Here is a 26,620-nt window from a genome sequence, read left to right on the forward strand (position 1 = left end):
TTTGCATTGCTATTGAGACTAAAATGTGTGTAATAGTGTAAATGGATAAACTACTTAGTGTGACTATATGAGTATGTTTGCCATTACTTCAGTGTGACAAACTGCAATGCTGACAAAGAATTGGTCTATTAAAGGACAAGTTCAGAATTTTACAATTAATTAATTTTCAGTTTCTGTAGTAGCAACCCCTCCCCCTTTTTGGTTCAAGATGCTTTTTTCAACAGGTTTTATCGTAGGTTTTGTACAACTCCATTGACTTGTATCGTATGTTCTGTGATGTACGGTATTACTCCGCCGCCGGAAACGGAAATGGGGTTGTTTGTATTCTTTCTGTAGTCTTATGCAGTTGCGGTATTGTAGGCTACACTATACAAGTGGTTTGCTTGCAATTGGCAAAGGTGCATTATCACCACCAACTGGGCTGGAGAGTCTATTATTTATTATTCAAGCACTCAACGGAAGAATGTATGGTTGTTGTGAGGCGCTCGGAAAAATAGGTCTACATAAATGATCCTAAAACAGGGCTTTAATTGTAAAATACCGAATTTGTCCTTTACGCAAACCACTTTCTGAATTCACTCCATTAACTGTTGAAAATGACATTCAAAAAATGGCACGAATGGTGTTTTTCTGAGTAGTATTCATAGAAAACAAATGTGGATTGAGTAGATTATTTTGATATTGCATCAGTCATAAATTATCAAAATTATCAAGGTTTTTGTAAAACTTCAACTGCTTTTAAATCCTTTATTAAGGCCATTATGGATTCTTATTCCATTTAGTCCTAAATGTGAAGCATTCCCAACCTTTCACACTAAATCCTTTTGCACAAGACCATAATGTTAGTCTTCATCAGAGCTGCTGTCCTCAGGTTCAGACACGTCAGCGATGGGGAACCTCAGGAGGGCCGCCACTCCACTCAGCTGATTCAACTCTACAGAGACAAATCGCACCATTTCAGGCACATGACGATCCAAAATTATCCTCTCTAAAACCAAGACTTTGAAAAAATAGCTTACGTTCACCAGATACATGCAGGCTTGAGAACATTCTAAAAGGAAAGCAGGGGGGGAGGAAAGTCAACAATATTGGTGATGAGCAAAGATCAATGTTTTTCCATAACACATATAGAACTACAAATGCATGACGTTACTGAAATTGAATTGAAAATTCATAAAAATACCTGACAGTTCCTCCATTTTCCTTTACAGCATCTACAAGCCGAACATACCGGCTGCGGGTGGCTATGTCTTGATGTCTATCATGAAGAAGAAAAAAAATTAAAATAAAATAAGTAAATAAATATATATATATATATATATATTTATTTATTTATTTCATACAAGTATATTCATTTTCTATATAAAGTCATAAAAGGTAAATAATGAATTTATTACTTTCAAAATTACCTGAATAGTTTGTCACTGATCAACAGGATGTCGATGGCTAAAGCCTCACTCGCTCTTTCCACATGAGCCAATCTGTCCAGAAATAAAGCTTTATTAATGGATGAAAAGACTGTCATAAATAATCACGTACAATAACATGTCATTGATTAACCTGAAATGCAAATGTTTTTTCTCATTCAGGTTGTGTGTAATATAGACAGGGTATATACAGTAATCCTTAAGTTTAATTTACTACTTTTTAATACCTTTTTTATTACCTTCAGAATTTTTTTTAAAACCATCACGACACTGAATTGCAAGTGTTAACCAGCGACCTTTCTATTACACAGATTTGAACATTTATAACATACAAAAATGAATAGATTTAGAGCACGCATTCCATTTTTATGTTTAGTGGATTGCATTTGCGACCGAAGTGCATTAGCTCTCACTGAATATGATGTCAGCATCAAACATAGACAGAGATGAAAGATCTTTGATTGTGCCCAGATAAGCTAAAGCCCATATTTATACGGACTAACACAAACACAAAATAGGACATCTGATAGTCTGAAAAAAAAATAATACCTAATTTTTTCAAAATAATACCTCTCAGACTACATTTAACACTTTTAATGGCCTTAAATTTGACAATTTTGATTTATCACTTTTTAATACTTTTTAAAACCCCGCGGACACCCTGATAGAGAGGAATGACTCATTTAAAAGGTAGTGAGTTTGATCACCCATAGAAAGCTCGATCAGGCTCCTGTTGAAGCATCTTGTAGAAGTCTTCCAAAGCCTTTACCTCTCCAGCAGCCTAAAACAGAAAATAAAAATAAAAAACCTCATAGCAGTAGACACCAAACTGTGCTTGCAGAATGCTACAAGCTTTAATATGTAGATGGAAAAATCCAAACTTAGTCACCTTGGTGTCAGACAATCGAGCCGTGACTGCTGGATCACACAGCACTTCTGTAGAAGTAAAATCTCACATTAATAATGTCACTTTAAAAACTGGATATTGCAAAAGTTGACTAAATAAAACCCTCAATATACATTGCAGCATCACCTCTTTTCCAAGTGTCTGAAACGGTTTGACCATAGCCTGGGAAAACCCAGACAACTTCCGGCAAATTTAGATTTGCTCTGAAAGTTAGTCTGGAAAAGAGCTCATTCAAGCCCATTTCCAATCCGTCGAAATCGAGACACCAATCAGAAACGTTGGGGCGGGCTTTACACGATGATGACAGCGCTGGCATTTTGAAGCAGATTTTGTAGCCTACATAACAAAAATGGATGCCGCCATTGAACATCACTCGTTCTAATCAATGTTTTAAGCGAAATTGAACGTTTCCTTTTTGTTAAAAACCGAGCAAAGAATCCCATCAGGCATTTTTCATACTTCTACATTCAAAACCCTGAAGCAAATAGTAGCAGCCCCCAATGGACATTCATGTTAAAAGATCAAATTCTGTACACACCTTATTAATAAAGCATATGTAGCCAACAGAATACGAACGCATTGATAACTACTCCTTAAGCAAAACCCTTATTATAAAGAAAACGCTTAATAGGCTACTAAGACAGTGATAAAGATCAAATTCTGTACACACCTTATTAATAAACCATACCAGGCCTACAGTAAACACAATGTATTTAATCACACAGTAAAGGGTTAGTTCACCCAAAAATGAAAATTAAGTCGTCAATTACACTCACCCCCATGCTGTACCAACCCCGTAAGACCTTCGTTCATCTTCGGAACACAAATGAAGATATTTTTGATTAAATTTGAGAGGTGGATCACTGCTACATATGCTCCTAAAGGATTGAAACTTGATGGCCCAGAAAGTCAATATTCCATGTGACTACAGTGGCTCAACTATAAGTTTATCAAGTGATGAGAATACTATTTGTGTGGAAATAAAACAAAAATAACAACTTTATTCGACTATTCCTTTTCTTCCTTCTGGGCCTGAGGCGAGAGTTCAAGAGATTTCCATGACGCATGCGCGAGAACTGTGTGTTGTTATTCTACTACTTCTTGCGCAATTCTTGCGTTGTGTGAAACAGACATTTTCTTCAATGACTTTCTGGGCCGTCAAGTTTTAATCCCTTAGGAGCCTATGTAGCAGTGATCCATCTCTCAAATTTAATCAAAAATATCTTTATTTGTGTTCCGAAGATGAACAAAGGTCTTACGGGCTTGGATAAATAAAAATCGCTTGTTATTACCACTAACAAGGCTCAAAATAGCCCCACACTAACACGGTAACATAATAAGCGATTAACATTCAAACCGAAGCAGTGAGAACTGTCAGTGTCCAAACAGTTTAATAAGAAGATATTTTATACATACAGTCAACTTCGCGAATACAGGAAGAAGCCATCTTTGAAAAATAGTCTCTACCAGTCGATCTACGAACACCGATCCAAGTGCGCTGGTGAGATGTGAATAAGGTGATAAGGTGAGCGCGGACAGTAGGCTACGTGTACATGTGAAGAGAAGAAAATGGTTCGTGTTCGTGTTTCTTCCGGAAACAATGGACCATATGAGATTCTGCACAGTTCAGCGCACATGGATCAGCGCTTGTAGATCGACTGGTAGAGACTATTTTTCAAAGATGGCTTCTTCCTGTTTTCTCGAAATTGACTGCGTGTATAAAATGTCTTCTTATTAAACTGTATGGACACTGACAAAGTTCTCAATGCTTCGGTTTGAATGTAGAGACCCTTATTATGCTACCGTGTTAGTGTGGGGCTATTTTGAGCCTTGTTAGTGGTAATAACAAGCGATTTTTATTTGTCATTACTCTATGCCCTATATACTAGCATTATACTAGCGTTATAGGCTAAACTGTTTTTAGAGATAAAACTATTTACATTCGGCAATCATGAAAACAAATCTCAGATAACGGTTGACTAGGTAACAATGTGTAATTAGACCAAAGGTTCGTTTTGTGCCAGAGTTCTCCTTTAATGACTTCATTTTAATTTTTGGGTGAACCAACCCTTTAAGTGTTTTCCTCCCATTGAAACCCATTATTATAAAGAAAACTCTAAACGTGTTCCAACATGTACTCTAAACAGAAGAAGTGCGTCCAATCATTGTGTTCTTGTGTTAGCAATAGTTGCCTTCAAAGAAAGATGTATCATTCCCTTTGCCTCAAAATTGCCTCACATGCAAGGAAATTGCGGGTGGTGATGGCGCAGTGGATAAGACACATGCCTTTCGTGAGAGAGACCCAGGTTCAAATCCACTGTGAGTCACCAATGTGTCCCTGAGCAAGACACTTAACCTCTAGTTGCTCCAAAGGTGTGCAACCTATATATAGCAATTGCAAGCCCTCTAAGAGAAACTTCTAATGATCCAGGAGCAATGTGGTGATGATCTATACAATTTCCAGCATGATGAAGCACCATGTCACAAGACAAGAGTAATAATAAATGAAGTGGTTCAGAGATCATAACATTGAAGTTTTGGATCCGTGGCCATGCAACTTCCCGAATCTTAATCCCATAGCTAATCTGTTGCTAGTTCTCAAAAGGCAAGTGGACAAGCAGAAGTTCACAAATTGTGATCAACCCCAAGCAATAATAAGGCAAGTATGGGTCACCATCAGTCATGATTTGGCCCGGAACTGATATCCAGCATGCCAGAGCGAATTGCTGAGGTTATAAAGCATATGGGTTAACACTGTAACATTGCTAAACTGACATTTACATTGTTTTTGAACATAAATGTGTCTGTGTGCACAACCACCCTATTATGGTAAAAATCCTTCCAATCCATTTGCCACATCACAATGGCATTGTGGCATCACAATGTAAAAGCACCCTGCCCACGACTGGCGACTGAATCTGCATTATTAGCTCAGCTCTTCACAGTCCTCGTCCTCCATGAATATGTCATCGCTACAGCATTTAATCAGCTTTTGTACTGCCTCACACAGTTATTTCTGTCAAATACAAGCTAATGTTTTCTGTCAGTGCATTTGTAATAACGCACATGTAACACTAATCATCTGTAAAGATGATCTGGCTGTCAAAGTGTTTCTTTAGGTCAGGGGCCAGGGCTGCACAATCCTGGTCCTAGTCTGCACTGTCCTGCAGAGTTTAGCTGCAAGCCACTTTACATTATTGAATGTTATTATATTCATTAAGATATTGATTAATACAATGTCTTTGCATGGCATCTACCCTTGTAGCATTTCTAACTGCTGCTATAAACCATGACAAGCCTACTAAGCAATTATGAAAATGTAAGGTTTTGCACATCCCTACTTTAAAAGGTGAACAGAGGATTGAGGAACTCTGACCTTTGAGAGAATACTTGTGTCCGGATGAGGAGTGCACCATCATGAATTTAGATCTGTTCTCCAGAAGAATTTTGCAGTCTTGTCTTACTGCCTCTTTAAAGAGATATGAGATGAACTGATCTTTCACAAAGCCTGGACTGGCCACCAGAATACACTTCACCACTGAGAAACACATAAATAAATAAATAAAAAAAAAACATCAGTATTTATTTATCTAATGTATATTTTTATCTGATTAAAAAAAATTACCATCAAAATTGAAGTGTCTCAGAATGCCCTGCATGACAGCCTCATAAAATCGATCTAACGCCTGAAATAGAACACATCAGTGTCACTGTATATAACGGGTCTCATATTTTTTAAATATATGCAGTAATTTCTATATGCATTGAACCGACAAAATCTGGAGTACACAACAGAGTACAGTGCAACCAGAATTAATACCAGCAGTGGCATCTTGTTCTGATTCTTAAAGTTTAATTAAAAATGTATGGATGCAATGGATAAAAAAAGTAAATAAATAAAAAAAAAACACATATCTGGGTTCTTGGAAGAGAAAGATGCATAATTGGTTAAACTTGAGAAACTGAACAAATACAATTTCTCCATTCCCGTTTGCTCCAATTACAAATGTAAAAAAAAAAAACCATGATTGCATTTCCACAATTCTCCTAAAGAGAGAAAAAAGTGATGAGAAAAATCGATTACAGCGATCATTAGAGAGAACATCAAATTCACCACCCGCTCAGAATCCTTTATTTATCCCAAAATGTAGTCTGAACCTGTTTTTCATGGCAGACTAGTTTAATGGGGTGATATAAATACAAAAAAGTATAATTTGAAGATGTGTGAATCAAATATTCAAGAATATTCAAATATTCTGTTACACAATCAGCATCACTCCAGACAACGACAACAGTTTCTTTTGGTAATACACAAAAATATCAAGCTGAATTATTTCCAGTTTTAAAACCAAAACCAAAAAGAATGGGTCACATTTTGTCTTTCTTTTTTATTTTATTTTTTTAAAAAGAAAAAAAAAATTGACCAAAATAAGCATGTTGTTCATGATGTTTTCCTTTGTGTTCTTGTTCAATTTTTCTTAGGTTCTATATATTTTTTTATGTTCCTTGAAACTGATTAGAGACCCGTAGGCAGTAGGATGTATATACACACACACACACACTATGATATCATTCAGTTTCACACAAATCTATACATAGAAGATGATATCCCTTGGGTAAAGTAATAAGTATAATTTACATTGATCTACTATAAAATTTAGAGAAATATAAGTTTGTGTGACTCTTCCGACCTCTTCTACCCAACATACAATATTTAACGGAAACAGTCATTTTTATTTGTTAAAAAAAAATGTCAGTCATATTTATTGGTGCATAGTTTTATCGGTTTACCTTGTCATGTTGAGCACAGCTGCCTTTCCTCTTGCGGGGAATGGTGACCTCAACCTTCGCCCTGAGTAAAGTCATGGCTGGTGTTACGAGAACCAAATTGGCCAGACCTTCCTGCATCACGACTGCAGCCACATCTGCTTTTTGAGCGGGGTCACATGCCTGTTCTATAGTTCAGGATTCAAACAAACTGGTGATGAGCTGGATCAGATTCATTATCATTTTAATATACTACTCATAGATGTCCTATGCCATGTATTGAAAGTGAACGGTGACTGCAGTTTTCATGTCAAGATACTTGGTCGCATTACAACAACAAAATGTGGCACAGTTACTCGTACAATAAGGCAAAGGCAACATGTTTCTTAATGCGGTGTCCTTATGAAGCACACACGCCTGTAAATGCTCACATAAAAACGTGCATAGAAATATTACTTTCACTCCTGCCTTTTAGGTCTTACCCATACTTCTCTTTGGAGTGATGTGGAAAGAATTAAAGGTGTAATGACATGAGAAATCAAATTTTCTAGTTCTAGTTTCACATAACTTCACCATAGACCTCAACCACTGGCGTTCAGTTGCTTAACGGCTACACGTGATTAGCAGTAAACTGCTGGGTATTAATACTATTGTCTATGCACTGACGTTAACCAATCATAACAGTGACCGTTTACTGACGAGCCTTATAGAAGCTGCACCTTAAAAATGGATCATTTCAGACAGAGGGCCAGAATGAAGGTTGAAAATATTTGTTTCACCACATATATATATTTGTTGCACAAACAACTTAAACATTATCAGTGAATCTCAAGGAATATATTAAAATAATTTTTAAAAATCCATGTCATGACCCCTTTAGAGTCCTCATTTACCATAACAGCAGTAAAAAGTCTCTTCAGCTTTTTTATCTATCTAATAAATTGCAATCAGATGTACTTTTACTGACTTTTAAAAAGATTTGACCACCAAGACCACCAAGTTTGGGTGTGAAATAATGTAAAGAGTGAGTGTAGACTTGCTTTTTACATTACAAGGGTAGATGGATGAGAGCCATGTCCTATGTGAATGCACATAGGTCAAATAAAATAATACTTTTTCAGCTTCCATTTTCACTGTAAAACTTTCGTCTTCACAGAAGAAAGAAAATTCCTGTTTCCATCTATTATAAAATTTCATTTTTTTATTTTACAAAATAGCTCTAAATTTCAAATATTACATAGTATGTGAAATTGCTATTAGCTAGAAAAGCTAATTTTACTCCAAAAATACACAACACATTACCAATTCTGTCGAGAACCACACTGTCCCAGACTTTTTTGGCGAGAGTGAACTTCCTGTTGAGCTCCAGCTCAATGGTATGATAGGCACCCATCTATATAATGACACAAGACAAGAAATATGACTTTCATTCCAGCTTTCACATTTAGACTAAAATAATATATGGAATTTATCCAAAGGTTCAATGTCAATTATAAACGTTATTCCCATTAATATTCAAATGTATAAATTATATTTTAGGTGCTAAGTTAGCACTATAGTAATATTATAACTTTTGAAAAATGAAGAAAAAAAAATGTTAATGCACTCTGACCTTCACATACTGGTTCTCCTGGATGTTTGTTCCTTTGACTCTGAGCTGACAGGCCTGGGAATCAAAGTCTATCGTCTCCACACATAAAGTCAGGGTGGTACGCACACGTGAACTTCCCACACTCCCCGTGGAGGACTCCGTCTGCACTTTCCTGTTTGTGACATCAGATTGTTTTCATCATTGAACAGATGGGAAAAATTTTCTAATATGAAGAGTGATAAACCAAGACTGGAAAAAAGAGGCAGGCTAGAGTGGTTGTTGGAGAAGAAAAAGAGGCAGACCTGATGGTTGAGGCTCTGAGGCTGTCGCCCACCTGCAGCAGGTTGTAGGTGTGCCACATATCCTCTGCCTCATCAGGTATTAGTGTCACCTGACTAAAAGAAGGAAATTCAATATCAATTGTTGGTAACATATCTCCATGTTTGTGTTGTCACAATATTATATTTTATGTATATACACAAACACACAGGCATATATACATACACCCTGCCCACCAGGGTATCGGCTCAGACATACATCTGACATGAATGGTTTCTTACCCTTAAATGATAAGTAACATATATATATATATATGAATATTTCAGGTTGATTTGTTTGAAATTTAAACAACTACTATGGCTGAGTCATGGTGAGTCTGACCTCAATTCAACAAAAATGTGTATTTATCACAATTATTTGACGTTCAAGCGGAAAGTGCTAGAAAGTGAAAGTTCCATTTTATTTGTAGAGTAAATATTATTATTATTATCTAATACAACATTGCAGCTAAAACCTGAGGCTTATTACTCTCTATACATCCGCAAAGGACTCGGCCCATACGGTCAATATTGGGCGCTACAGCAAAGGCAATATTTTGTGTGAAAGTGAAACATGCCAAGTTTGTCAACAGAGCACCGGGTTAACAACATTAACATTAACATTAGCAGCATTTTGGAGTACTATTGAACAGAATGCGCGTTCCGAGTCAGTTCGTCAATCAAAAAAGCACCACTGTTCTATCATGTTTTTATTTAACGTTAATAGCAACCCAGGTATTGTCATATGATACCATCACCGCACTATAGCACTCAACTCGGAAATCGCACATGTTGTCCAAAAGTGCTGTAGATTAACACTCACCCGGCATTATCCTTCTCGATGTCTTTATGAACCAACTTCATGTTCAAATAGGTTAGCTATTCAAACACGAAATGCATATTTGATTGCGAGTGTCCTAATCCATTTAATCGTCAATTTTGTTGACGTTTCCGTATCAGCATTGGCAAATTCTGCCACTTTGGAATGAATCAGACGATTCGAACTGTCGCTTTCTGATCTCGTCATCATTGGATATTAGATCCAGGGGCGGAGTTGGACCCAGATCTAAGGGGTGGAGATAGGTAGGATTAGGGGTGGGGTTGGGGATCAGAGGGCGGAAATGGGTAGGATCGGCTCTGGGGATGGGAGGAGTTAGATCTGGATTCAACTCCTCCCCCTGGATTTCCTGCAGTGAGGCCCATCTCAATAAAAAATACTTCCATACTAGATTGAAATTACACTGCTTTATGTTTCGATTTTTTTTGTAACAGTACATTTTATGAATAATTTGCAGTCGGTGCTAATAAATAAACTGTCCAACATAGATTGTTAAAAGGATCGAACCTGAGAAAAGATTTTACATCGCTATCTCATCAAGGGTTAATAGCGTTTTGTTTATATTGGAAATCTGAGATTCATACTTTGATGAATGCGGTTTTAATTGGCTTATTAACCATTAAATATAGAGAAGGATTGACAAACAGAATATCCTATTGGCTCTTCGGATGTGATATTTGAAGCGCTCGTCATGAGCCGAGAATAACCAATCAGAGACGTACGCTTAGTGTTTTCCCCGCCCCATTTAGTGTTTCCGACTCAGCGGTCGTGGTGCTAGTTTTTCTCATACAACGAACTACTGAAGGTACCATTCACGGCAATAACAAAAACTCAGGAATACTATCAGTTGTGGGATCTTTTATAAAGACATTTTTATAAGTTATTACCGTGTATTTGCATCGGGTGGATTCCTAGGTCGTCTTGTTCCTGGCTCTGTTGGCCGGCTAATCTCCAGCGAGCGACAAAATGGCTGAATCGGACAAATTAAACATCGATTCGATCATCCAGCGCCTTTTGGAGGGTAATAAGTGTATTCTTTTTCATTATTATTTCAAACTGTATCGTTTTATAATGTTTACTAACGGTTAAGTGTCTAAACACGTATTATTTCATTTGTTCAATATCATCTCCAATCGAATTTATACGTAGCTATGTAGTAGTATGTATAAATACTTAACCCTATCAATCCAATTCAAATATTTATTTGCATTAGTTCCATGTTTATTGCATATAATCTGAACAAACTTCAGCGCATGCGCAGTACGTCAATCTCGACGCGTTCGGGTTACTAAACGGAGGAAGCCACAAAGACGTCACTAGTGCAGTGTTGTGCTACATTGAGTTCCTGTCAATATAATACATCCCTCATTAAGACTGCTACCTGAGTAACAAATAGAAATGGGAGAAATCTATTTGACAGTGAGACATCAACAACAGTCTTGATGGTGATAGTCATAGTACGTACCGTTGCCTGCTGTTCCACCATTGTGTTTTGCTACACACACACATGCTTATTAGTTCAAATCTGGGGAAATAAAGATCTTTCAGTTGTGTAAACTGTTAATCACTACATCAATCAGAAATTTAAATAGATATTTTCTTGTATGGGTCTAAGAATTTAGAAATTTGGAAATCGGGAGCAGCTGTATGCCCAAATATCAGGCTAGAGATGCACAATTCTGGATTGAGAACCACGATTCTCCCATTATTCTGAATAGACAAAGTTCTGAATAGTTCTAGCAAAATTGCTGCACTCTATTAAAAAATATTTAGTCAAATTGAGATATATTTTATTAATTATTTTTCCATCTGTTTAAATGAATGCTTTGTCTCTGTCAAAGAGCAATAAGCACTTTGAATAAGCCGTTCGTGACTATGTAATAGAAGTATGTTCTTTATAATATGAATGTATGAAAGTACTCTGAACGTATTACATTGGCCATGTATGAATAGACATATTTTAATCTGCTTTTTTTGCCTACTCTTTTATGAGTACTGTGAATTTGGACATGCTTCAAGCCCTTTTTTCCACATACTTTCTTTCACCTATATTGCAGGGAAGTATGCGATTTTTGATGCAGCCTCAACGTTTTTGAATGAATAATGAATTACTAGGAAGTAGAGAAGAATAAATCACTGTCATATTGCTGTCAGTTTCACAAGTCAAAACAGATTTTACACTGCAGGACTTGGCATCTTACCAACACCAAAGTTTGTGTTAAATGATATTCAAATGTAAGTGTGGAAAGTAGGTTGAGATTTCGGGTAGATAGTACGTGGTCTTACTAGATTCCTGAAGGTGTTTTAAATATGGTCACGATCAAATAGACTTTCCTTGAAAGAGACTTTCTTTCAACACACAAACAGATACATGCACAAATACAGTATGTATGTATTCACAATGCTTTTATGCATTTTTTTGCAATTCAAATAGTAAGGTTAACCTTTGTGTGTTGTTAATTTTCAGTGAAGGGCTCAAGACCTGGTAAAAATGTCCAGTTGACTGAGAACGAGATTCGTGGATTGTGTCTGAAATCTCGGGAAATCTTCCTTAGCCAGCCGATACTGCTTGAGCTGGAGGCACCGCTCAAGATTTGTGGTAAGTTTCTGATAAACCTTTGTTTTGATTTAACTTGGTTTAGATGAAGCCAGCTTAGAACAAAATGTAACTGTTTCTCTTCCTGCAGGTGATGTTCATGGTCAGTATTATGACCTGCTCAGGCTTTTTGAGTATGGAGGATATCCTCCAGAGAGCAACTACCTGTTTCTTGGAGACTATGTAGACAGAGGCAAGCAGTCTTTGGAGACCATCTGCCTGCTGCTTGCGTACAAGGTCAAATATCCAGAGAACTTCTTCCTTCTCAGAGGAAACCATGAATGTGCCTCCATCAACAGGATATATGGATTTTATGATGAATGTGAGTATGCTTTTTATATGGGTGGATGGTATGACCATAAGCTTATGTCACAGTTGGGATGATGGTGAACCATGCTGGCAAAACGAGTCAGAATGCGCACAAGCTAGTTATGAGCTACAGGCAAAACAAGTGAAATATGTCAATTTTGGTCGAGTTTGAGATTTTCACAAAAAACGTGTTCATTTAAGGCCTCGTCTAGTGCTCCAAGTAGCCATTAAACTTCTAAAATCTTTATTTGTATGTTTTCAGAGTGGTTTTCCTTCCTAACTCATTTCTTTGTTTTAATAATCCATGAAAACCGCATGAAAACTGTTTCTCTGTTCGCTTCTCAAACACTGGTGCTTCACCTCAGCACAAGTTTGGTATCATTGTAAAGTGCAGTATTCCAACTTTGTAAATATTCATAGCGAAATCTCATTGCATGAGTCTGAACCAATGAAATGTGATTTGATGATCTGATGTAAACAAAACCAGCTTGTTGCTAACCAGTCTTAATAATACCTTTCGATGATTAATCAAAGAACCCCGTGCCGTGGTGCACTGTGCTATCATGGAAGTGTCCATCCTCTGAAAACAAAACGCTTTTAATTGAATGTTTAGTCGATATATGCCAGTTTTGTAATGGATATGGATGGTTGCGAGAGTTCTCTGTCTTTAAATGCACTGTGCTCGATGAATCTTGTCGAAGCGATTGATATGGAACGTTTTGCTCAACATTTATATTATACATTCTGTGTAGGGGTTGGTGCTCTTAATTTTGCTCTCAAAAAGAACACAGTATTGATGCATTTCACTTTAAAATGTCTGTACATGCACATGTTTTTTGGCAGGTAAAAGGCGGTATAACATCAAGCTTTGGAAGACATTCACAGACTGTTTCAACTGCTTACCTGTAGCTGCTATTGTGGATGAAAAGATTTTTTGTTGTCATGGAGGTATGCAATTTTTTAAAACATTTTTAGTACTTTTTTGTGTAATTTCAAGAACATTTTTAGTGTTGCTCATATTTTAAGATCAGATGTCCTCTGCCATACTTAAAGCTAATTGTTTTAATATGTTTTTCTGGAATATCTACACAAGGTTTGGAGAATCTTTTGGATCAATTCCATGTCTGGAAGAAGTAATTTGTGTCATTCTGAAAATGATGAAGTGTAGCATTCACGTAATGCTTTTGTATAAAAATGTATGATGCGAAAACGAAACCATCGAGCGAAATACCGGAGTGAACATGGCTGACCGAGTTTTGCTGCCTCCTTAACCTGATCCTCCATGAGTGCAACCAAGGGGGACACAATCACAACTATTACCTTTGGCCTCCCAAGGTTTGGCCGGCTGTTTTCCGGTCGGAGGAAAACTGAGAGACATGTCTGATGTAGTCTGGCTAGGGAGCATCTATAGAAAGAACCTAAAATGGATTCTTACTAGGGAACTCCACAAGTAACTGGTACTTAAGAGGAGGAATGATTCTCTGTTCGGACCTGAAAAGTTTCCTCCTTTAGGGCCACTACAACCCACTTTAGGGACAAACCTTGGAACCACACACTCAAGAAACTTTAAAGAACGTTCTGTGCCATTTTTGGCTTTTTATTTATTTAAAATTTTAGATGTTTAACTGTTTGGATTCTACCCGCCAATTGGTATCAGTTCAATGCCAATCGGAAGTTTGGTATTGAACTAAATTAATGTAAATGTAAAGCTAAAAATGAGAGAATTTTGAGGTTCACTAGACATTTTCAGGAAGGTCTGTAGGAGCTAAACTAAGCAGGAAAGTGGCCCACCAAAAGCAGGATTTGACACACCTAATCCTAATTATCTAAAGCCATTCTTAACTGCAGGGTTCTGTAGTTAAAGCAGTGGTGTCTGCTGTTAAAAGTTACTGAAAAAGGTTGTCACATGTGGATAGACTTTTCTCATTCACACACACACACACATTTTTATATATATATATATATATATATATATATATATATATATATATATATATATACTGTATATATATTGAAACTTAAATATTTTCGGGGAAAAAAAGATTAGTTGGTTTGTCGGACTTACTGGTTGACCCTAGTTATGTGTTAATGTCTTAAGCTTACAGCTTTGTGTTGTAAAGCACGTAATAGCTTATTTTCCCAGTAGCACCTCATTGCAGTATATGAGATCCAGCGGCAGAGTTGGATCCAGATCTAAGGGGTGGAGATGGGTAGGTTTAGGTGTATGCTTGGTGGGAGGAGTTGAGTCTGGATCCAACTCCTCCCCTTGGATTTCTATTTTCCTCTAACCTGTGTATAATCACATGGACAGGTTTGTGAAATAGTCAGGGAATAGTGGAACCTCCAATAGTGGAGGTTCTTTATACTAATCTGTGTGAATTCAAAATATTTCCTCTAAACTGCAGTTGAATTGTTCTTCACCCAGGTCTTTCTCCAGACCTGCAATCTATGGAACAGATTCGCCGTGTGATGAGGCCCACAGACGTTCCTGACCAGGGTTTGCTGTGTGATCTGCTCTGGGCTGACCCCGATAAAGATGTCATGGGCTGGGGAGAGAATGACCGTGGTGTCTCTTTCACTTTTGGTTCTGATGTTGTGGCCAAGTTCCTCCACAAACATGACATGGACCTCATTTGCCGGGCCCACCAGGTAAGTCAATTTAGTTAATTGAATGTTGTCATCATTGTAACGGAAACTGTTACGCAGATTGGAAGTTTCTTATTGTACACCTCATTCAAAGAATGAATAATCATAATGATGTTTCTAAAATTTGTCATGAAAATTATCTTCATTATTTATCCAGAAAGTGGGGGTTTTTTTTAATGAAATAAGAGTGAAGAGCTGAGGGAGGCTAGACTCGGAAGTAAGAGTGTTTCTATGGAATATAATGCATTTTGTGGAATTTACCCATTGTGACTAAGCTTTACACCTTGTGGATATTCACTAGAGATCATGTTTGGTGTCTTTGGATGTACTCTACACAGCAGGGCTCCAGACTAACTTTTTGTCTTTGTTGCACTGCAAATTTTTCCTGTCTCGCGTTGCCTAATTACCTGATTTGTACACAAACACTTAAATTACACTTTTATTTATTTTTATAATAATAAAAGTTATATGAAATATAAACATTTACATGGTGGCTGCATAATGCTACGTTCACACCGGACGCGAATAGGGCGTCAGGCGCGAATGATTTCAATGTTAAGTCAATGCAAAGACGCTTTACGCGCGTGAAAAATTCATGCGGCGCGAATGAGGTGTGGAGCGCGGCGCGGAAGACGCGAATACGCCTCATTCGCGCGTTTGGTGCGTTACGCGCGAATGATTCAGTTAGTGCCATTTGTGCATTCACGCGTTTGACGCAAATTCGCGTCTGCTGCCCGAGTTGAAAAATCTGAACTTTGGCGTGAATTCGCGCCGCGTTAACCAATCAGGAGCCTAGCTGCTTGCTCACGTGGTGAAGTGTCTGGATGCTTCAATCAATTATTTTGTTAATATGACTAAATGCATGTTGGGATTATGCACAACAAAGCAAATGTTTTATCACTTAGAACATTATTTCTATATACGAGACATGTTCATTTTGTATTGAATGTTATTCATTCCATATCTAGATTATATGAAATAGTATTATGTTGTAAAGACAATCAACATATGTGCATAAATTCGTGTCTGGACGTGAGAGAGAGAGAAAAAATCACAGGACAGGTTAATAACTTTTGAAGGCTGGCTCTATTTATCATCAAAACAAAAATAAATGACATATAGATTAGATGGATGAGGGCGAGGGTGATCCTTGCTCCGTTTCGGGACACAGGTCATCAAACTGGGCACGTGACAGGCGGAAGTACCGCTGACAGTGGCCGTCATCCAGCGCAGCTCCTGGAGCGAGCAAATGGTGAAACTCGCCAAACGGTTCGGCTCCGAAGGGTCCGGTGGACACAAATATACGGGGACGATGATCCCCACGCCGCTGTTCTGCTCTCCAGAGTAAATACAGAGCGGTAACTCTCTTGATGAATGCTCGGTCGACATAAAAACAATGGCCGCCAACGGATTTCGATTCTGACACGCACGTAAATTTCGCTTCAAACTTTTGTTTTTACGCGCGCCAGTTTCGCTCTTGACACGCGAATTAACACGTGTCAATTAACTAGTGGTCAAGCGTCAAACTAGACGCGTCAGGCGCGAATTTGACGCGCGATTCGCGTCCGGTGTGAACGTAGCATAAGAACTTGCCAAATTTTTTCAAACAACATGCATTAAATATTAAAAAAACATTAAAAATTATAATATGTAATATGGTGCTCATATTTGGCAAAATGCTCCTCTCTAGAGTTAATTTTTCCAGATAGCTAACGGGTTTATGGTCACTGGATATGTTTTTTTCTGAGGTAAATGTCATGTTACATTACATCGTTTACAAGCGTTTTACTGACGTCTTTCCACGGTTGAAACTAGGGCTGCACGTTTTCAAGTTTTTCATTAATCGTTAACCGAGGCCCTTATCGGTTAATACTCGGTTAACCATAGTGTGCGCGCCGCAACCTCGAGACACAGAGTTAATTTTTAACACCTTTAATAACTGGTTGGACTCCATTTGAAACTAAATTAATTTATAGAAATAAAATGCAGTTGTAAGTACAGAGCAGTTAAAGTAGGCTCGTTTTCTATCACCCTTCAAACTGAATTGCCAATTGAAAATACGCACATTGGAAACACGTCCATTTCGCAAAAACTCCGCAATTCGAAAAAAGAATATTTCACAAAACTGCAATGCGACATTTTGTGTGTTTTGGGTCCGTGTCCGCAAATAATAATAATAATCATCATTATTACAATCATTATTATAACATTTTATTAGGCTGCATATGTAGAAGACGCCTTTATCCAAAAAAGGAACAAAGCACAAATAAACACAATATTTTGACGTATATCCAGCTGGGGAAGGATTTGCTGCAGGTTTGATTCTTTCTTTACGGATCACAGATTAAGGCGAGAGACACTACAGGTGAACAGGGTAATTTTTTAACTATTAGATATCACCATGAAACTTTCCCTGTTGATTACCTAAATTAAGATGAGAAAACAATATATTACAAGTTTTCTGTAATTTAATGTTTAAATATGCAAATGAGGCATTATCTAATTAAATATGCGCTCATTTGCATATATTTTAAAAATCGAAATCTGAGTATTGGATAAAGCCAGTTTCAAAATTCTTTTTTTCAATGTGTTCACATATTATATGAGAAAAAAAAATTACAGAGGGATTTATGGATATCTACTTTGGTTATCCTGTTAATCAGAATATACGACCAATTGCCTTAAAAAATAATTTTCGCCATGTTTTTTTGTCAGGCTAGGAGTAATATATTTACAAATCCCTCTGTAAATGTCTTCATAGTATAACTAGGTACTAGACTGGAAAGTCTGGTGTATATAGGTGGTGAAGTGGAGATTTCGGACTTGGAGTATGAGAGAAAAGTAATTTTGAGAAAAGTGCCTTTAAAGATTAAGCATCAGCCAATGAGATCGCACATTCAGAGTTAAATCCCCCCTTTTACCTTCACGATTGGTTGCTGATAAAAAGGAAATGACCATATTTGGATCCGGCAGCGTTGTACAGAAGAAAGAGAGCTTGATGACCGGGTGCAGATCGCGTTCGCTGATCGGATGATTTATAACGACGACTTTTGAAGAATTTATGAGAAATCTACAGACGCAAACAGACAAAGTGTAGTAAAATAAAGACCTAAATGTGTATTTTGGGCTTTTTTTCACCACAAGTCTGAAAGAAGACATGGTATTGTAGACAAATATCCCAAAATCTCAAAATTGACCAGTGAAAAAAAAAAACTATGTTTTTGCCTGCCGTGTCTCGCCTTAATGAGGAAAATGTTGAGAATCTTTGTCATAGACAGTCATTGATTTGACAAACTAGAAATATATATATATATATATTTTAATTTTGTCCTTTGTTGTTTGCTTAAATGTTCTGCTCTCTGAACAGGTGGTAGAGGATGGCTATGAGTTCTTTGCGAAGAGGCAGTTAGTCACACTTTTCTCCGCGCCTAACTACTGCGGAGAGTTTGACAACGCAGGAGCTATGATGAGTGTCGACGAGACCCTGATGTGCTCATTTCAGGTTTGTATGGGCTCTTACATTTTATTAAACTAGTAACCAGATGCAAACTGCTCACCTCATTTTACCTGCTTTCTCTCTCTCTCTCTCTCCTCTGGCAGATTCTGAAACCAGCAGAGAAGAAGATGCTGTCGTATGGTGGTGCGGGAGGATTTGGATCTGGTAGACCTGTAACTCCTCCACGAAACGCAGCCAAGGGTGGCAAAGCCAAGAAATAACATCAACTACTGCAACACGCCTATACATCCTGTCCATCATTCTACCTCTCCTTTCCCTTCTCCTCTTCAATTCCAAACACCAAATCAGTGCAGGGTTTTTTTAGCTGTCTCCATCAAGACGAGACTGCTGGCAATCTGAGCGGTCATATGTGTGCTTGACTGAAATGCCCTTGTGAAGCGTGTTGGTTTCTATGTGAAACGACAGTGTGTATTTGTGGAAAATGGTTTTGTTGTGCGAGTTTGTGTGCAAGTTTTTCTTCACTCTCTCTAGTAACTGCGCACCTTTTAATGCGTTTTTAGCTGTTCTGGTTGATTTTTTTCCTTTTTTTTTTTTTTCCTTCCGACACATCTTCAGCCATTACATGATAATCCTTTTAAGGCCATTTATTGGATCTACAACACCCTTCACCTCTCGTCAGACCAAGCCTCAGGGTCCAGCTTTTGATCCCCGCTGGGGACAGACTTTTCCATTCCCCTCTAAAGCAATCTGAATGGAGGTGATTGTGCAAATCACTGCCAGTCTCTTTAATGTGAAGCTTTGTCCAAGTGCGTGTCTGTTTACAGTAGTTATTGACGGCACCCTGCACATTTTGACACATACCTATTTTGGCGCATTCTTTGCTTCTTTAAACTGCACACTCAGGTAGTATTTAGCCTGGCCTGTGGAAATGCTCTGTTTCTCTTTGGGGTAGTTAAAATCATGCACGATGTGCAAATAATACCATGTGTGAATGTCTGCTAAGTGGGTGCCATCGCTGTTTCAGTTTAAAATGCAGAAATGCACTGTTCATTGAGTGAATGTGGCTGTGTTCCAATTTGTTAACTGCAAATCTCACTTTTTCTTCTTAAAAGGACTTTTTTTTTTTAGTAGTCATGAATTTAGCCAATAAAGTGAGAATCTGGTGCATATTTTGAGTTTTTATTTTGTCCAACTGTCGGCTGTACAAAGTGCAAAATACCATTTGAGGAATTAAAGCTCAACTTTATTCTTGACGGAAGTTGTGCACCAATAGAATATTACAGTTAGGGAAAGAACTTGATTGGAGGTTTTGTTTTTATTACATTGTTATTATGACATTAGTAACATGTTGGTTGTTGCCATTTTAACATTTGAATAAATAGTTGTTTCATTCTGTCAACATGAAATTAAAAAGGACTTTTTTTATGGAATATATCTCGTATTTATAATAAACGCTTATTATATCTGTGCAGGGCATATCATTTAAAACTAAAAATAAAAAACGTCCCCTCCCTCTTGCAATGATGACATGTTCATTGGCATGAGGGCAGGACAAACTGTCACTAATGACCCAAACATCTAATCAATTCCTAATGGACCAAATCAAGTCTTTTTCAAATCTTTTTGGTAACACTTTGCAATAAGGTTCATTTAACTAACATGAACTAACCATGAGCAACACATTTTGTTTCTGTTTTTATTAATCTTTGTTAACGTTAGTTAATACAGATCTAGCTGTTTATTGTTTGTTCATGTTAGTTCACAGTGCATTAACAAGAATGTTATAAAGTATTAGTAAATATTGAAATTAACAAAGATTAACGAGTGCTGAAGTATTGTTCATTTTTAGTTAATTTTAACTAATGTAGTTAACTAATGAACCTTGTTGTAAAGTTTTACCATCTTTTTTTAATGTCTGAGAAGGAATAAAAATGTTGTTGTTGTAATGTAAATTTTTAGAATGGACCCCAGGAAGACTAGCTGACTGTACAGACTTTCAGCTAATGGGATCCTTACAAATAAATAAATAAATAAATAAATAAAAGACTACCGCAAATTCCTTTTCATCTTCGCCTTTAACTATTCAACGTCAATCCTGCTATATAATAACCTCAAATGACTGATATCTGTTGTAGACGGGTATGCTTTTAAGTTTCGGTACCTTGAACAACTTACAAGAACCCTCTTTCTGTCACCACTAAAAATGCTATATGGCCTGTTACATAGCACAGATGAATGGAATGTCCATCCATCAATTTTCCAAACTGCTTGTCCTATGGGGATGCTGTCTTTCCCAGAATTTCAGGCAGAATGCTGCTGAAACACCATGAATGGACTGCCAGTCCAACACCGGTCTAACACACATTCACACTCTGGGGGTAAAATGACCTCCTTTACCCCTATACATTTTGTGGATCATAATATAGGTCCCTGGTGCTGTAAACCTATTCTATCTTGTTAGGATTGTCTTTATAGCCTTAAAACTGTTTGGGCATCAGAGAATGTACATCGTAAACTACCTAAACATGGTAGATTGGTCCAACCCACCCCGACTCATCACGGTGAATGTAATTTCACCAAGTACAACATGTTCCTGGATCAGTTGATCTTGGAACAACATTCAAATCAACCAATCTGATTTAAGGGATTGGTTTATAGTTAATGTCAGGCTTACGACAAGAGTTTGGTGCTTCTACACCAGTCTTATTCAAAGATCATATCCCTTAATTTGTTTTCGGACAGGAATATTGTTCCAGGATACACAAAAGATGTCGTCTTGGCAAAACCACTGTGACCTCTGCAGTTACAAGGTGTCTAACACTAGGTGGTGCTATTATAATACTTGGTCCCGTCCAACCTCTTTACCCAGGTTTTTGCCCATGGCTCTTTTCTCTGAATCCTTGAGTCAGTTTGTAAGATGTGTGTGTATATATATATATATATATATATATATATATATATATATATGAAGAGTTCAGATGCAAAAGCCTCTAAGTGCCATTTGAAATTTTCTTCTAGAATGATAATTTTTATCAAGCTTGTATATTTAAGTTCAGTAATTTCACTTAAATTACAATTAATAGGTAATCTTCATTGCAATTTAAGTGAAATTACTGAACTTAAATATACAAGCTTGATAAAAATTATCATTCTAGAAGAAAATTTTAAATGGCACTTAGAGGCTTTTGCATCTGAACTCTTCATATATATATATATATATATATATATACTGCCATTTATCTATTTTCATTACCCAATTCAATTAAAATAAAGATAAAGAGTTTTTTTGTATACTCTTAAGGTAAGAAGAACTGACTTTTTTTGTTATGAATTCATTCATATATCAGCAGCGGCCAGGTTATTTTCAGAGCTATGATGATTAATTTCAGTTTTGTCAATTTACACTCAATTTAATTGATATTGTCACATGAATTGTTAGATTAAATGACATCATCTGAACTTGCCATACCTTGACTTTAAAGGGTTAATTCACCCAAAAATGATGTCATTAATGACTCAACCTCATGTCGTCCCAAGTCCATAAGACCTCCATTCATCCTCGGAACACAGTTTAAGATATTTTAGATTTAGTCTGAGAGTTTTCTGTCCCTCCATTAAAAATGTATATATGGTATACTGTCCTTGCCCAGAAAGGTTAGAAAAACATCATCAAAGTAGTCCATGTGACATCAGTGGGTTAGTTAGAATGTTGTCAATCCGCGTTCACGAGTCTGCAGTGACCCTTTTGGTGTAAGACGCTGACGTGTATTTGGTGTGTCCATGTATTCGGGTTCAAATAAAAATGGCTGGGCAAAAAAATGCAAGCCTTTCTCTGTGTCGAAATCCTTAGACATGTTTGCGAAGATTGTTTTGTTTACAGCGTGAGTCTCCCTCAGACAGTGTAAACGCAGCTCAGACGCACCAGATACACGTCAGCAGCGTCTTACGTCATCAACGTCACTGAACCCGGATTGACAACAGAACTGGAAGAGAATACAATGCTGAATAAAGTCGTAGTTTTGTTATTTTTGGGCAAAAATGTATTTTCAATGCAAAACACTCTAACCTACCCACTGATGTCACATGGATTACTTTGATGATGTTTTTCTAACCTTTCTGGAAAAGGACAGTATACCGCGTATACAGAAAACTCTCAGACTAAATCTAAAATATCTTAAACTGTGTTCCGAAGATGAACGGAGGTCTTACGGGCTTGGAATGAGGTTGAGGGTGAGTCATTCATTAATGATTAATTTTTGGATGAACTAACCCTTCAAGTGAATTCATGCCATTGCTATCAGGTAGTTATTTTACAGGAACCTACCAAAACTGATTTTGGATATAATGAGGCAGCATAACAATTAAATAATCTTCAACAAAATAGAGAAAGCTTTTCTCAAAGCGAAGCAAATATTAAATTACAGAAATATTAACTCACTAGTCATAACATCAAAAGTGGTAAAAATTACAGACATTTACACACAAACTAACCACCAACCGCAACATTCAGGTTGCTACAATGCTTATTTTTTAGTTCAACTGTCATGGAATCAAAAGCACAGGATAGTGGGATATCATAGGCAGGGAAGGATGGATCAATGAGATGATGGTATCTCACAAGACAGGATGTGACATGATCATTGGATTCAGATGTGCCTTCCTACCTCTGTATAGGCAGCATTTTTCAGCCTTAGATTAGTTCCAGTCCTCATACACACTTGAACCAGCTAATCAAGATCTTCAGGATTATTAGAAACTTCCAGGCAAGTGTGTTACACTCTAGTAGCTAAACTCTGTAGCTAAACTCTACAGAACATTGGCCCCCAAGGAGCAGGATTGGACCCCCAACTATGGACTTTTACTTTACCGGTATAAGAATGATCCAAGAGGATTGTTCAATCAATAACAAATATGCTGAATATCCACAAAATTAACAACCACACTAATCCACAGCATGTGGTCTATCCGTCATTCAGATCCATACGAGCTTTACTTCTTCTTTTAATTCATTTTCTTGCTTTCCTGCTTTTAATTTCCCCACCAATGCCAAATTCAAGCACTTGTAATGTACACTTATGACAAGCCCACACTGTGGTGAGCTCCACAGCACAAAGTGCTATTTCGTCACTAAAGAGTGTGGACATGGGGGACCGCCTGGGCTTAGGATACCATTTGGAACTGGCTCCATGTTTCATGTTTCATAGCCATGAGATGCCAAAATGTTGCTATGACTATGACGGTCAATCATCACAATTTTGTCAGTGATTCACATACAAAATTATACAATTTAACAGATTCGCTTTCACATTTAAAAGCAGTTGTCACTCCTAAAACTTTGCAGAGTGTGAGCTGTTGGTCCTCTTAAAACTTAAAGCCCTAATCCTCAAAATAATTAATGAATAGACCCAGACAGCAAAACAGTGTCGGCCCAGATCCAGCCCACATCTGGGCTGTGTGGAATGTTTTGCTATGCTAATTTAGAAGAGTTATTTTATGTGTGTGTGGGGGGGGGGGGTCTGTTAAATATTTTATATTGTGCTCATTCAGCAATTGCTATGCTATGCTAATGATATCAAAGCATTGTGTAACCAATTAACAAGTTAGCATTTATTGAATTAGCTAGTTAAAGCAATCCAATTTTCCACAAAAATCTTTGTTGAGATAACATGATATTTCATGATTTGAAATTACAAGTATGAATTAGCCTACACAAATTTTTCAAGTTAAGAGCAAATTAATATCTATGAGTTCTTGCTTAAACTTTGAATTAGATACTTAACTATTTAGCTACTTAGATACTTATTCTATTCAATAATTAGGTAACTAGATGGGAGGGGCTAGACAATCGAAAAATATCGCAACACTTTGGTAATTTTTTTGGGAGAAATGCTAATGGTCTTGTGCACTTCAATGATGTATGCTAAGCTATGCTAAAAGTGGTACCGCCAGAACCGGAGATCGGCTGAATGGATTCAAAAAAGGTAAAACTCAACATTTTAACTCTGGGGGAGTTGTAAAATTGGCGTATTTCCAAAAAAAGTGGAGTATCCCTTTAAAACATTGGTGCCACTAGGAAGGGCTTGCAGAAGCTATTGTGCAGAAATGTGCATAGCTCCAGCATGGGCCCCCTTATGGTGTACTAAAGGTTTTTCTTTCTTTCTTTCTTTCTTTTTGGAACTCTGTCACTTTCATTAAAAATAAAAATAAATTTAAAATGTGTATTTTTTTAATGTGCCTATATACTTGTCTTGAGTCAGTTAGGCCATGCTCAAGTATGGCACGCATTAGTAATCAGATGATCATTATGGAGCGCTGTTTAATATCAAGCAAACCAATAGCTCATAAGATAACAACAGTCCTCTTGTAATCTGCCATTGGCCTTGTAATCGTTTCAATTTCATTTCAAAATTTGAAGTGTGAAATATTGTATTACCCAGGATTAAAACACAGTTTAAAAGACCTTAACCCAGGGTTAAGAGCGGTGTGAAAATTCCTTGGGAGTCTGTAATTGTTACGAAGCTGGAGACGAGATGAGATCCAAGTGCAGCTTTATTTAGAGTCATCAAACAGGCAGGGGTCAGGAAACAGCAAAACAGGGATATCAGAGAGTGAGCGCAGAGAGTCGTCAGGTAACAGGCAGAAGATCAGGGCAGGCAGCAAACAGGCAGAAGTCAGGAAACAAACCAGGATCAAAACCAGAGAAACCAGAGACAGGATAAACGCTCAGAAATTACAGGCCGTGGCAATGTAATACTTCGCACTGGGTGAGTGTAAGAGTGTGGCTTAAATAGAGAGTCTGATGAGGTGCAGGTGTGTGTGTAATCAGTCACCGGGATGAGGCATTATGGGAAATGGAGTTCTGGAGAAGTGATCAGTTCTGATGTGGAGTGCCCTCTGGTGATTCTCTGGGGCACTCCAACTGGTAATCGTGACATAGCCCCACCCCAAAGAGCGGCTTCCAGACGCTCAAAACAAACAAAACTGTCCAGGTGGGCGGTGGAGCGAAGGCGGATCTGGGGGTGGGATGGAGGGCCAGGTCCGTGGAGCAGAAGAGGAGCAGGTGACCAGAGCGTATCAGGCTGAGCAGGCGACCAGAGCGGAGCAGGCTGTGCAGGTGACCAGAGCGGAGCAGGCTGTGCAGGCGAAGGCCAGGGCGGAGCTGTCGGACCCTCGGGTGTCCAAGGCGAAGCAAACTGTGGGCATGGCCAGAGCAGAGCAGGCTGTGGACGTGGCCAGGGCGGAACTGTGGGACCCTCGGGTGTCCACGGCGGTGAAGACCCCTCGGGCGTCCACGGCGGTGAGGACCCCTCGGGCGGCCACGGCGGTGAGGACCCCTCGGGCGGCCACGGCGGTGAGGACCCCTCGGGCGGCCACGGCGGTGATGCCCTCTCAGGACCAGACACCGGCTCGGGACCAGACACCAGCTCAGGAACAGACACCGGCTCAGGAACAGACACTAGAACAGAAATGGTCACAAACACAGAAACAAAGACAGAAACAAACACTGGCTCAGGAACAGACACTGGGTCGGCCATCTTGTCCGGAGACACTGGGTCGGCCATCTTGTCCGGAGACACTGGGTCGGCCATCTTGTCCGGAGACACTGGGTCGGCCATCTTGTCCGGAGACACTGGGTCGGCCATCTTGTCCGGAGACACTGGGTCGGCCATCTTGTCCGGAGACACTGGCTTGGAGGCGGCCATCTTGTCCGGAGACACTGGCTTGGAGGCGGCCATCTTGTCCGGAGACACTGGCTTGGAGGCGG

General features: G+C 38.2%; 2 protein-coding genes across 3 annotated transcripts; one reads left to right on the forward strand and one right to left on the reverse strand.

The window, feature by feature from the left end:
* Nucleotides 1–733: 733 nt before the first annotated feature.
* Nucleotides 734–10,017, reverse strand: pelo (pelota mRNA surveillance and ribosome rescue factor). The gene is made up of 13 exons (XM_039691266.2): nucleotides 9,833–10,017; nucleotides 8,995–9,087; nucleotides 8,714–8,864; nucleotides 8,404–8,494; nucleotides 7,126–7,289; nucleotides 5,960–6,020; nucleotides 5,711–5,872; nucleotides 2,317–2,363; nucleotides 2,135–2,208; nucleotides 1,410–1,481; nucleotides 1,184–1,258; nucleotides 1,020–1,051; nucleotides 734–934 (listed from the first exon to the last, which is right to left on the reverse strand). Exons 1-13 carry the CDS (start codon nucleotides 9,871–9,873, stop codon nucleotides 843–845), a joined length of 1,155 nt encoding a protein of 384 aa, XP_039547200.1. The 5' UTR covers nucleotides 9,874–10,017; the 3' UTR covers nucleotides 734–842.
* A 500-nt stretch (nucleotides 10,018–10,517) lies between these two features.
* On the forward strand, nucleotides 10,518–19,498 carry ppp1cab (protein phosphatase 1, catalytic subunit, alpha isozyme b). 2 transcript variants are annotated; one of them, XM_039691139.2, is made up of 8 exons: nucleotides 10,518–10,652; nucleotides 10,763–10,868; nucleotides 12,315–12,446; nucleotides 12,535–12,765; nucleotides 13,596–13,700; nucleotides 15,178–15,401; nucleotides 18,766–18,900; nucleotides 18,999–19,498. In XM_039691139.2, the coding sequence occupies exons 2-8, from the start codon at nucleotides 10,814–10,816 to the stop codon at nucleotides 19,113–19,115; spliced, it is 999 nt and encodes a 332-aa protein (XP_039547073.1). In that variant the 5' UTR covers nucleotides 10,518–10,652; nucleotides 10,763–10,813; the 3' UTR covers nucleotides 19,116–19,498. The 2 variants fall into 2 exon arrangements, with proteins under 2 accessions (XP_039547073.1, XP_039547072.1); XM_039691138.2 differs by having other exon boundaries at nucleotides 10,562–10,868.
* Nucleotides 19,499–26,620: the final 7,122 nt, after the last annotated feature.

Source organism: Pimephales promelas, chromosome 17, assembly GCF_988280905.1.
Source record: "Pimephales promelas chromosome 17, fPimPro1.hap1.1, whole genome shotgun sequence".
NCBI lineage: Eukaryota > Metazoa > Chordata > Actinopteri > Cypriniformes > Leuciscidae > Pimephales > Pimephales promelas.

Excerpts from the sequence above, each read along its gene's own strand:
- ppp1cab (XM_039691139.2), top strand. The coding sequence starts at position 10,814 with ATGGCTGAATCGGACAAATTAAACATCGATTCGATCATCCAGCGCCTT. Across the intron at positions 12,766-13,595 it reads ATATGGATTTTATGATGAAT|GTAAAAGGCGGTATAACATC; the intron begins GTGAGTATGCTT and ends GTTTTTTGGCAG. Across the intron at positions 18,901-18,998 it reads CCCTGATGTGCTCATTTCAG|ATTCTGAAACCAGCAGAGAA; the intron begins GTTTGTATGGGC and ends CTCCTCTGGCAG.
- pelo (XM_039691266.2), bottom strand. The coding sequence starts at position 9,873 with ATGAAGTTGGTTCATAAAGACATCGAGAAGGATAATGCCGG. Across the intron at positions 9,088-9,832 it reads ATCGAGAAGGATAATGCCGG|TCAGGTGACACTAATACCTG; the intron begins GTGAGTGTTAAT and ends TCCTTCTTTTAG. Across the intron at positions 1,259-1,409 it reads ATCAGTGACAAACTATTCAG|ACATCAAGACATAGCCACCC; the intron begins GTAATTTTGAAA and ends TCTTCATGATAG.